The sequence below is a fragment of the Dermacentor albipictus genome, chromosome 1, assembly GCF_038994185.2.
Source record: "Dermacentor albipictus isolate Rhodes 1998 colony chromosome 1, USDA_Dalb.pri_finalv2, whole genome shotgun sequence".
In the NCBI taxonomy this organism is placed as follows: Eukaryota; Metazoa; Arthropoda; class Arachnida; order Ixodida; family Ixodidae; genus Dermacentor; species Dermacentor albipictus.
In genome coordinates this window covers 486,862,327-486,875,377 of record NC_091821.1, presented here as the reverse complement: position 1 = coordinate 486,875,377, position 13,051 = coordinate 486,862,327, and the positions used below count along the sequence as shown (strand labels likewise).

General features: G+C 46.7%; 1 protein-coding gene across 4 annotated transcripts in view; it reads right to left on the bottom strand.

The window, feature by feature from the left end:
* Positions 1–5,115: 5,115 nt before the first annotated feature.
* Positions 5,116–13,051, bottom strand: part of LOC135912204 (galactosylceramide sulfotransferase-like) — a 119,069-nt gene continuing 111,133 nt past the window's right edge. For all 4 annotated transcript variants that reach the window (XM_070538169.1, XM_065444583.1, XM_070538170.1 and 1 more), the window contains one exon: positions 5,116–6,836. In XM_070538169.1, coding sequence (XP_070394270.1) covers positions 6,678–6,836 — 159 coding nt within the window. In that variant the 3' untranslated portion in view covers positions 5,116–6,677. The remainder of the gene's footprint in view (positions 6,837–13,051) is intronic.

Sequence of the window (13,051 nt, the reverse complement as noted above, 5' to 3'; positions counted from 1 at the left end):
AAATTTATCAGTTATCGTTAGCGACTCCAAAGCAGCCATACATAACTTCGGAGCAGGTAGGATCCCTAAGCCAGCCCTTTCTCTCCTCTTGGCCCATTGTTTCCATCAAACTGTGGCATTAATCTGGACTCCCGCGCATGCAGGTCTTGCCGGAAATGAGGCGGCTCATGCCAGTGCCCGAGGATTTACAGTCCGGGCTCAGCCATCAGATGTGTCGGACCTCGCCACGGAGGAGGCGCCGTTTACAGCGCGGGATCGACTTATTACTTACCGCGACATCTGCACACACTACCGATTAGAACGCTTAACCTTTCCGCCACTCATGGGCAAATCCCCGCGTAGGTATGAAGTTCTGTGGCGACAGCTGCAGACACGCACCTTTCCATCCCTTTACCTTCTCCACCCATTCATCCCGCCATCCCGCCATTACTTTCTCTCTGTTATAAATTCTGTGTCTCTCCCAAAGCAGACTTAAACCACATCATGTGGGGGTGCCCTAAGCACCCCCTTCCCTCTTTCCTGAAGCAATTATTATCTAGTGAGGAGCAGTGGGAGGCTGCCTTGCGCAGCTCCAGGCCCGATCTTCAGGAGGCCATCCTGGAGTGGGCTGAGAGGATAAAGGAGGCCTATTTCAAGTAGTTCCTCCCCCCACCCTCTATTGCATTGCCCCCTTCCCTTTAAAGAGAGATAAAGTTTTTCATCATCATCATCATCATCATCATCATCACCAATGTAGCTCGTAAAAGTTTTGCCCTGTTGTTGGGCACGACAGCGAAGCTGTTGCTCAGCCCGACGTTTGCGCGCAGCAGGGCGACCGAAGACTTCTTGAAGTGTAGTTCGCAATGCTGTCCAGGTGGAAAAGTCGGCCTCATGGTTGCGGAACCAAAGATGGGCGACCCCGGAAACGTAGAATGGTACGCAACCAAGTTTGTCAGGCTCAGACCATTTGTTGCGGGCACTCACTCGGTTGTACGATAACAGCCAGTCCTCTACGTCATGATCGCCAGTGCCATTGAATATGGGAGGATTCCGTTGGCGTGGCGCACCAGGACAGACGACCGGAGGCGCTGCCTGAGGTGGATCGGTAGGACTAGTCCCCTCAGGCATGGGAGATATGACAGGGATCGTCTGGCTTCGGAGTTCTAGGTTTGTAAATGTCCAGCACCTTCCACCAAATGTCGCGAGGCTCTTTGGGCAGTAAGCTTTCGCGACTGGAGCGATAGAGCAGCGAGATCTAGCAGAGCCAATCGAGCGCCGAAACAAGGTTGTTCTCTCGCGTCGTCGTCGTCGTCTCTCTCATACATAGCCACAGCCCCACTGCTCCTTACTTTACAGTAATTTACAGAAGTGGTATATATATATATATATATATATATATATACATATATATATATAAATAAATAAATATATATATATATATATATATATATATATATATATATATATATATATATATATATATATATATATATATATATATATATATATATATATATATATATATATATATATACCACTTCTGCTTCTTCACTTTGATTCTGTAAAGTTTTTGTTGAACTAGGACTATCTCTTGCACTGTTTCGCGAAGCACAAAGGATGACCTGGACGCGTAATTGCTACTCGCGCTCGCATTTTGTCGATAGGGAGGACGCCCCTGGTTTCATACCAAAAAATTAACGCGCCTCAACGTCACTAGAAAAGTCAGAACAACTCTTCGAAGATTGCAATACCTAGTGGTATTGCAATCCTAACCCCTATTCCGCGTAACATGCACCCGGAATATCACTTCGGCAGGAGAAAAAGCACAGGCTAAAGTAATACAAAAAGTACTTGGCGCTCTCTCCACTGCTCACTCGACAGGTGCGGCCGGGTACCCGAATGGGGAGGACATGGCAATCAGCGTGGCAGGAGGCAGGCATCCGCCTCCATTCCACCTTCGGTCGTATCCACCTCCGTTCGTATCCGCCTCCGTTCGGATGCAGAACATCACCGCAGCAAAAGAGATCGCCATTGCCCACGCCATTTCGGCATCCAGACAAGAAGAGGAATTAACGTTTATTGTGTGAAACAGTGACAACTTTCCTTATTCGCCCTAAATGGGTGGCTCTATCAGCCCAGAAAGCCGTTGGCTAATGCTGCGGTCCGGGCCCGGTGCACCAGACTTCACTGGTCCTCGAGGTTCTGTGCAGTTAACATTGCCTCCTACGTTTCTTACATGGCTTGTACTGGTTTTGAAGCCTCATCTTGACTGTTTTTCTCGCGGTGTGGGCACACTAACGTTATTTGTTGGATGGTGTCTGGTACATCACAATAATGGCATAGGTATGATAGTTTGGTAGGGTACATCCGTTAGCAGGAACCATCGGGCACACACGATAGGCCCAGGTCACTGGAACCGGGCGCTGAAAGATGCCAGAGTCCCCCAGTCCGCAAGAACTACACAATTACTACGAAATAGTCCAGCATTACTGCTTTTTGAGAGGATCGATCCCGCCACCCAACGCATCTGTCACCAGTGCCACGGCCTGGAGGCCACACTTGATAGATGCGCTTCTTATGTCGTCTATGGGATTTAGGAAGGCATCATGGTGGACTAGTTGGTTCATATCGTTAGACGTTTCTTTTAACTGCGCGAAAAAATGAGGATACATGAAAGAAAGACATTCACCACCACGAGCGCAGACTGCCAAGTGTTTAGTTTGGGTAAACAAGCAACATACATATATTTTATTCAGGAACCCGCACAGGTGTCCGCATTTCACTCTCACATGTGCCGATAAACATAAAGAAAATAAATAATCTGATGGCTAGCTGTGTAGACCCAGATTGCGACAAGTGATCGCCAAAATAGCCATGAGCCATTCATACAGTATCGCTAAAACAGGAAGAGACAACTTAAGAAAGAAGAGAGCACAGAAAAAACAGGAAAAGACTGCGAGCACGTGAAAGACCAGTATGTAGCACTTAAAAAAAACTACTGTAAAGGAGAAGGATGAGGGCCTAAAATTAATTGAAGAAAAAAGGCAGCATAACAAACAACAAGACCATAAACGGGGAATATCATACCGAACAACAAATGTGGCGATGATGTCATGAAAGCATAAATGCTCAAAATATGGCTTACTGAGTACGACTATAGAAGTAGGAGTGACGGCGACATAATTTACAAACGTGGATATGGAACGAGCGAAACCTTGTGAAAAATTAACGCTTGGCTGCAATAGCAGAAGGAAACACCTACAACAAACAAGATAAAAGACAAAGAAAAAAAAACAGAAAACAACCCTAGATTGTCAAAATACATTTTTTTTTACATAACACATTTCAGAAACTTGACTTCTTGTGCTAACAACGAGACAGCTGGACACGTGTACAGGCTCCTGACTGAAATACATGTATGTTGCTTGCTTGCAAAAACAAACAGTTGGCAGTCTGCGCTCGTGGAGTGGTGTGTGTTTCTTTCGTCTTTCCTAGTTTTTTCGCGCCGGTAAAGGAAACGTCTCAATGATGCAACTTTGCACCGCTGTATTTTAAACACAGGTATGAAATCCCAACTAGCCCCAGCGTAAGCCTTAATCAAACTTGTCTTCACCTTACGCTCCTCCATGCGATGTACCCCGCCTCTCACCATTCCCTTTGTCTTTTCTGTACAGAGTGAGCTGCCCTATACCACAACACGTAGGCCTGCCAAAAAATCCTAATAACTCCCCCAACAGAAACGTAACGCACGAGCAGTGGGAGATGGTGCTGACCAGCTGGGCACTGGTATATCAGCGAATGCTGATGGCCGGAGCCGTAAGGGCTGCCGCCGCCGCCGGGGCGCTGAACCGAAGGTTACAACCATAGCGGGAATCCACCCCTCTCCGTGCTCCATCATAATGAAGTCTCTCTCTCTCTCTCTCTTGAAAATGCACTAAGACTAGAACTTTTTCGAGGTGAGAGAGAGAAAGACACGTTTATTATTCGAAACAGTGTCCTGAGCGAGGCTTGGCCTCACCCTTAAGTGGGAAGGCTTTTTAGTCCAGGAACCCTCTGGCTTCAAATGGCCTCTTGGACCTGGCGACGAGTTCGCGTGACGAGTTGGCGACGGATGCCGAGGAGAGGAATAATTTTTGCCTTGTATTTATCCGATGAAGCTTCGAAGCTCTGGTACACGTCGTTGTTCTTGTGCAGATATGCTGACGCCCATCGTAATCCTTCGGCTTTGCGGTGGGCGGTCGAACGTTGCACCTAAAAGGGGGTTCTCTCACAAATTCCTTTAAATGGTTGCCAACTACCAGCATAGCACCCTCTTTACACTCATGTTTAGTTGGTACGTACATCCTTTCCTCCCTTACTTGCACCTGGCATAGCTGGACTGGTCGCCGCATGGCTACCGGAAGTAGTATACATCAAACCATTGAATAAATACAGATGAATGGACTCACCAAAAACATTCGGTACTCAGTTCGACTTCGACAGTGACGACTCGGACTGCAAGCACTTAAGAAATAAAGCTACTCTCTTTCTCTCTAGTAAGGATCACAAATGAAATACATTTGACGTTAAAGAGTTACGACAGCTTGTCACCAATTTTTGGGGTGCGGCTGCTCGTAGTTGCATGCTGTATAGGCGCTGGTTCTCTATTGGGAACTGCAATAGGATACTTAAAGGTCACTGCAAAAAAAGAAAAAACTCGTGAGTTAGAAAATAACAAGACCGTTAAAAACTGTACTGTTAATGAGTCATCTGACAGTGAGTAGTAGAGGTCGTATTAAGTGTAACACACATCTCAGCAAACAAACTTTTCTTGCACTTCTTGCGTAGACACGAGAAAAATCGCCTGCTCTTTTCGCAATGGGTGTAAAACCGTACGCAAAATGTACATTATGAATGGGGATATTTCATATGTTTTGATAATAATACGCATGGTAAATATTAAAAAAGATATGTCATGAACTAGGATAGAGTAAAAAGTTAAACCATTATTTTTGAAGAAATGCAATGCATTTGTAGAGTAGCGGTAGTGTCTCTCTGTGGCATTCTCTGTAGCAGTCTGTCTCTGTGGCATTTATTCATTTCACGTTAAGAAAGGTTAAAGACAACTGAAGGTTTTGTACAGAAATGCGCTCCTAGAATAGCACTGGGAAAAAAACTCGGCAAATTTATTCACTTGTGTGCATCAATTTCAGACATTGAGAAGTCACTGCTTTAGACGCTATGGTAACCTGCAGGTGCGAGTAAGCAATAAGGTGGCAGATCACTAGCACGGCAATGTAGCTTAACGAAAGCAATGATTCACGCAGTAACTAATTTCAATCTGCTCGGCTTGGCTCATGAGCCTATCATTAGTCCTTTGTGATATCGCTGCCAAGCGGAAAGACGCTTATGAACTTTACCTGTTCTGTATGCCATATACAAGCACGGTAATAGCTAGCATCATTTAGGACATTTTTTGGCCATGAAAAAAGCTACGCTGCCTCGAATCTATGTTTCATCACTGGCTATTGAGAATCTTGCAAGGTTACAGGGTAATTGAAACGTTGCAGTTGGGATAGCTTATTCCGAACGAGTGACGTCACATATTTTATGCTAGGTGTATACGAAGGGTCTCGATCCGTGATGAGGCAATGTGGGTACGTTAGCGCGACTTATTCTTTCCAAAAATCATTGTATTATACAGGCGGTAAAAATACTGGTCGATCATACATTTGTGTTTTGAAACACGTCAACAACGAGCACAGTCACCGCAATATAGAGCGTACAGCTCCGCCCCACAGGAAGCTTGTCTCAGTGACATCTATGTCGCACGGTCTGAAGTGGTATCCGGTAAGCATCATTTCTGCATCGACCGCGAGTACACGGATATTTCTGGTAGGTGCCGATTACATCCAGGGGATGTTCCTCGCAGACATGTTCGGCCGGAGTTTCCGTGTCGAGTGCAAATTTCCTATGCGCGTTAGAGCCGTCGTGGGCACGTTACGGGCACATAAAAAGCATATATCAGGTTTTTTTAAGTGTTTGGTATAATGAAGGGAACTTTCACAGCAGACCACATCTCCTAGGATTCTGTGGCTTGCATGGTCTTTCAGAGGAAGGATGTGCCCACATACGACGATCAGATGCGTTGTTGCGTATACATATACGTACTGATGCCCGCGCCCGCAATTGCGGTTGCTTTTTTCTTTTTCCATACCAGTTCCGCGAGGCACAAATAGACCATTAAAACCTTTAAAGCTTAGAAAGTGACTTATCTAAGCAAACACGCCGAATATGGTCTTTAATGGAACAGCCTTGGATTATAGTTTTAAGGTCCAAGGAAGCACATTTTCCTCTCGTGTAAATTTCAACAACTGGTATCTGGGAGGGCAACAACTCCCGTTTTGGCAAACAAAAGTGCAGAGGCGATATAACTGAGATGTCCTGGTTCGGTGATCCACAATCTGGTGTTCCAGGAGTGTCGCATTTGTTTCTAAAGTAGTGTACGGATATTGGGACGTCACATAGACATGTCACAAAGTTGTCGCGCTATGGTGTTGCCAAGTGATGTCAGCCGACAATATTTCGCAAGAAAGTGGGCTGCCCGATGGCTCGTGCTATGCTTCACCTCTCAGTCTTTCCGCTTCCAGCCTAACGTTTTTGGTCACCCGTAGCGGAAAGCGTGAGGTCAACACCATGTAGCGAGGGCACCGAAGGGATCAGCGGCTCATCTGCAGTGACTGAGGGCGCTGCCATCGGCGACGTGCCCTGGTGTTCTCGAACTGCTTCTTTCGCAGACGCTCTGTGTAGACAAGCTCGGGCAGCGTCATGCGGACGCATTCCTCTGAGCTCTCGTCCTTGGCATGGAGCACCAACACCTGCAACGAATCCAGCAGTGTGCATGTTATTAAGCACCTGAGTAGCTCAATCCTGCAAGGTCATATTTTGATAGTCTACGCTACAGGAAACTGCAATGAAGAACCCTAGGCAGACTTTACGTACGCCCAAAATATAGTTGCAGTAAAATTGGAAATACCCATGAAACAAAGCTTCTGTAGCAAGCTATTAAACCCTGGATAACTGCTATCATCGTACACAACGCCAACAGTTCAGTTCACAAGTAATGTCTCAGATCTTTAAATTATTGTAGCCGATAGAGGAGCGTGAAACGATGTGCATTTAATTTTATCTAAGTGGCACATACAGCGGAAAGAGAATAAAAGCGGTAGAGAAGCGATCGCGCTGCTGATGCAAGCGTAATCACAGATGTCTTCCTGTTCCAGTGTAATATGACAAGTCGAGCGACAAAGACGGCTCTCCTCCCCTCCTTTTCGGGGTATTGCTTTCTCTGTACGTGTAGTTCCTGCATCGTCAACCATGTTATCTTGTGCCTGTTACGTTTCGCCTATGACGCGCGCTGTAGCCGGCGCGGATGCAACGGACGCCGGGGCTTCGTTCAAAGCGGCGGACATTTTGGCCCGTTCGGAGCGGCCGCAGCGCATCCCCGCCAAGCGCGTCCCGGCATGTTCAGTGCCACGTGTCTTTGCGTGTGCGTGTGTGTGTGTGTGCCCACGCTTGTCAAAGCGCGGCAGCCGGGGAGAGGAGCTCCGCAAGTGTGAAGCGAGGAGGTCTGACCGGCGCCGGCCCGGCTGATGCGTCACTACACTCGTCTCAACATGTCTCTCAGCTCGTCCGTGCCTCGCTATGATGTGGTGTCGTCCCGTGACCTTCCTTCTTGTCCGCGACGCCAAGAGAGAGGCTCCGATTTCTTCTGTTGAGTAACGTGCTCTCCCGTCTCTCCACTTCGGTCGACCTGACCGGCCGCTCTTTTGCGATGCTAGAATAAACAAGTTGCTCTGTTAGCAGTCGACTCATGCTTTGCCAGGACCTTCGGATGCTTCCAGTGGTGCCCCAGGCCGCCAGGCCAACGCTACCCTTGGGGCTTGCGACCCATTTGCACAACTCGTGCCAGCGGTGCGACCGCAATAACGGGTGCCAGCACTGAGGTTCCAACATGCCTCAGCTGATAGTGATGGCCTCTCAGGCATGCGGAGTTTGAAGCCGCAAAGGCTTTGTAGAATGCAACATTTTTTTTAACGGGCAAGAGATCCGCAGTCAGTCTAGGGATGAATGGATGGATGGATGGAAAACTTTATTGGGATCTGCAAGGCTATGCGGTGACCCTTTGAAGGGCTAATCCCACGTCGGGACGTGAAGACGGAGCTTCGCGACCGCGCCACGGGCTTGCTGCAGTACCCAAGGCTGTTCAACCAGATCCGGACTGCGAATGGCAGCCTCAAACCTGGCCAGGTCCCGTTAGTAATCGGCATTGGTGGCTCGGCCGCACGGCGAGAGCTTATGTTTGAGGTTAAGTGATTCATTGCAGTTCGCGCACTCTGTATAGGGGAATTGTTCCGCCATGTAGTAGCGTAGACGTTTGGATGTGGGGTATGTATTCATTTGCAGTAGTCTCAAAGTGAGTGCTTGTGTTCTCTTGAATGCGGGATGTCCTGGAACCTTTAATTCCCTTAAGCGTCTAGCACGAACACCACTCTTGGTGTCTTATGTCGCTGATACGCGAAATCTGTTGCCTACGTTCTGATTTATTACTTATCATTGAATAATGTGAAGGAAAGAACAAAGATAGCGAGATCAGTAAGATTCGGCACGACGAAATGGCTGTAAAATACAGTACCTCTTTATTTATTTAAATCTGTCTGCGATACGACGTGTGAAAAAAATAGGGAGAGCTCAAACAGGAAGAGCAGAGGTTCGTAGGCATGAATTACTAAACAAACTGAAAATTCGCATTACACGAAAGGCATTATAGAATACCAAATGGTTGATCTTGCCGCGCTATATTTCCTGTGTACTCTGAATGTCGGTGCCATAAATGTACCCTGCAGAGACTTACACCTGCTATGAATAATGAGAGAAATAAACTATATTGACTGCTAGGCTTCTTTGATCTATGCTATGAATAAAAGCAAACGACGCGCGCCGATAAAATATTAGAATTGGTAGGAAGTGAAGCTCTCTTTATTGTTTAGGTAACTTGTATGCAAGAATGATGGTAATGACGCAAATACATTCCACTTTTACGCATACGTAGCGCATGTGACGAAATTCTCTCCGGTTAATTCACGGGCGCTATTGAGCGAATTTTCTTGGGGCTGCAAGCAAGCGATGGTAAAAAGCACGACTGGAGCAGGAATATTTAAACTCCACACGTAACTAAGGCTGTTGGGGTGGCATGACATACAACTGTGTTGCGGAAAGACCTATATACCAAAATGATCGAAACATTAATGGTCGCAAAAAGCAACATGAATTATCACGACTCAATGCTGCTCCACCATAGTCTTGTTCCAGCTGATTAAGGTAGTAGAGACTCGCATCTGTTGCATCTATTCTAGTTGGCCCCATGACACTCTCGGCCGCCTCCCCTCCTTGACGGTTTCCATAGAAAGCGATGAAGAAGCCCCTTCACTAAATGCGAAGCATTTCTTGTCTAACATTTGTCACTTTGACAGTATCTAGCCGCCTGAGTCTTGGTGCTCTCATGGTCGTTTCGATAACTTGGTAGGTACCAAAATTGGGATAGTATCAGAACGATGTATGATGAATGTAAATGATAGGTCATCACATGCATGTCATGTAGGTTATGAAGCTGCCGCCTATGGTCGGGGAACCACCCGACAGTGTGAAGCAGTGTGCGGGGAGCCCCCCCGCACACTGCTTCGGATAACTTCGATTCCTACAGAGAGTAGGATCTCCAGGTGTTTTGTAATGTTGTAGTGACCATGAACAACATCTATTGCACAGTGCAAGTGATGGAACGAACTGTTTCTGGGTGAACCTCTGCCAAGCAAAATCGGTAACATTTAGCACAATGACAGCGGAGAGCACAATCGTTTATTGTCCAAATATGATGTCAGGTGAGAGTCGTTGAATATTTATGGTATTCGTCCAAGAGTGCAGCGTATTAGCGGGAGAACATTCAGTTGTTCGTTCAGCACTAGAATGAATAACAACATTCGCCTCATACACGCACTGTCATTACAAAAAGCTCGATGACATCACAGACAGGAGGTGGAATGGGCTATAAGAATCTGGAATTTTTCATATAGATGCAGCTGGGTCCTGCCGTGGGTAATGATGCTTAACATTTGTTAGCCGGTGAATGTCGATCACAGGAAAAAGACAAGGAAGTACACTAAATTCCCTCCTCTTAAAAAGTATAGTCCTGATGATGCGAATACCGCAAAAGCGAATGAAAGCATAGGTCGTAAAGAAACAAAAGCAATGCAACAGCAAATTCCAGTCCCATTGTTCGCCATTCGCGCGCAGAACTTAAGCGTTGAAGACTCACTTCGTAGACAACTTGAGGACGCACGCGGCGACGTTGTGATAGCGAAATCGCATCAAACACTGGACCATATTCCCGTGCGCCAATATGTCGGGTAATCGCGTATGGTACGAAATAGTGCCAAGTCGCTTTTCACTTAGTTTACGTCGGCGCATCGCAGTCTATAGCTGAATATGGTAATCAGGCTTGTATTGGATACAGCGTCGTCGAAGGTTCTAACGTCGGTTGTTAGTGCTTTGCTGATTCTTGATGCGCAAGCGGGCGAGCTCTCGGGCTCCTTCGGTGCGCGAGAGCTCGACAGCTGCCCGAGAGGCCGCAACGTCGAGGTTGCCTTCGTGGGTGACGCACTGTAGCATCGTGTCGGGCGTCTTCACCAGTTTCCTTCCGCAGAACAACTCGAACTGCGTCATGTGTGTTGTGTCTTGCACCGGGCGATGTTATAAGCGAAGGTTACGTACGGAAGGAACGTATCGCGGGTTTATGTTCGACGTCAACGGACATCGCTAACTTGTCGCCGAGGGTCTTCCTTAGGAGCTCTATGAGATCGTTCATCTGAGAGTGGCAGGTGGTAGTCTTGCAGTGACTTGTACGGTTGTGCACTAGAATGGGTCTAAAAATTAATCTGCAGAAAACTAAAGTAATGTTTAACAGTCTCGGAAGAGAACAGCAATTTACAATAGGCAGTGAGGCACTGGAAGTCTTAAGGGAATACATCTACTTAAGGCAGGAAGTGACGGCGGATCCGGATCATGAGACGGAAATAATCAGAAGAATAAGAATGGGCTGGGGTGCGTTTGGCAGGCATTCTCAGATCATGAACAGCAGGTTACCATTATCCATCAAGGGAAAAGTGTATAATAGCTGTGTCTTACCAGTACTCACCTACGGGGCAGAAACCTGGAGGCTTACGAAAAGGGTTCTACTCAAATTGAGGACGACGCAACGAGTTATGGAAAGAAGAATGATAGGTGTAACATTAAGGGATAAGAAAAGAGCAGATTGGGTGAGGGAACAAACGCGAGTTAATGACATCTTAGCTGAAATCAAGAAAAAGAAATGGGCATGGGCAGGACATGTAATGAGGAGGGAAGGTAACCGATGGTCATTAAGGGTTACGGACTGGATCCCAAGGGAAGGGAAGCGTAGCAGGCGTCCACAGAAAGTTAGGTGGGTGGATGAGATTAAGAAGTTTGCAGGGACGGCATGGCCACAATTAGTACATGACCGGGGTTGTTGGAGAAGTATCGGAGAGGCCTTTGCCCTGCAGTGGGCTTAACCAGGCTGCTGCTGATGATGATCATGAGGATGATTATGATGATGATGACTAGGTGAGCTACTAGGCTACTAGGTGCTCCTGGCCACAATGCTGCAGCGGTCATTCCATATTATTGATGTGATTCCGTCGTCTTCCGGCCTTCTACTCAGCACTCAATGGCCCAAACTGTCTAATAGCTTGGGCCACTAGGTATGGGCTTCTGGTCATGATGCCATCACGGTCATTGCACCCTCTTTATTCCAGCTATGCCATCCGACTTTCGTCATGCCTTCGTCGTTACACCGCGATCATCCCACTGTGGCCATCCATTCTTTGTCACACCGCCATGGGGACGCCCTTGCCGTCGTTGTCGTCCAATCGCTCCCCATCTTCGTGATCTGAGTATCCTCATGCTAAATTGTGTGGTACAGCGCGAAGCAGGGAGAAAGGACGCAAGAAGTACGAGGACTAGCTCTTACTGCCAACTGAAATTTTATTGCCTGGTGCAAGGAGTTATATATAAAAAACAAAGGAAAAACTACAGAAAAAATATATATGCAACAATAAAAAATATAAAATAGGTATTTTTTACGTAGATTTCCCTTTGTTTTTTATATATAACACTTTGCACTAGGCAATAAAATTTCAGTTGGCAATAAGTGCTTGTCCTCGTTTTTCTTGCGTCCTTTGTCCATGCTTCGCGCTGTACCACACAGTCTAAAATGAAAAACCAACAAGCCCAAACCACCACACTTTTAAGTTTCCTCATGCTGTCATCGTCATGCATGTTGCACCGACTTAGTGGCATAAATTGTTTAATTCCATGGGGCACTAGGTATGTGTTTGTGGTCGTGCCACCATCGTTAGGCTATCTTCTCATTATTGTCATCTTTTCTATAACATCAGCGCCTTGTCGCCATGCCATGGTCATAGCGTCTTCGTCTCTCCCACGACGTAAATCTTCCTTCGTTATTTTATTTAAGTCCTACCTGCCATCATTCAAAATTGATTCAATCGTGCTGTCATTCATTGAAATAGGCTTCCCTTGATCTGCTGTCATTATCAGACAATTGCTATCATGAATCCGTTGTCAGGCCGTCATTGTCAAGGCATGGTTGTGACACCAGCTTCGTTATTGGACTATTATCGTGCCTTCGATATTATGCTAATGTAGTCATAGAGGTTGTCTGAGTCATCGTTTCGCCATTGTCATAATACACTCGTCGTCATCGCATTGCCCTAAAAGGTGGTCACGCCATCGTCGTCAATGCCTCGTCATACTAGAGTGATCATCGTGCATTCGTTCTCAATCCGCCGCTTTGTCTTGGCTCGATTCCGCCGTCTGTCGGGTGCCTTTTCACTCACCGAGGGCAACAAAGGGCGGTGATGGCGTATGCAACGTCACCACTCCCTCAGTTGGGTGGCGGGATATTTGATATCAATCATCACTTACAGCGCATACATAGAGG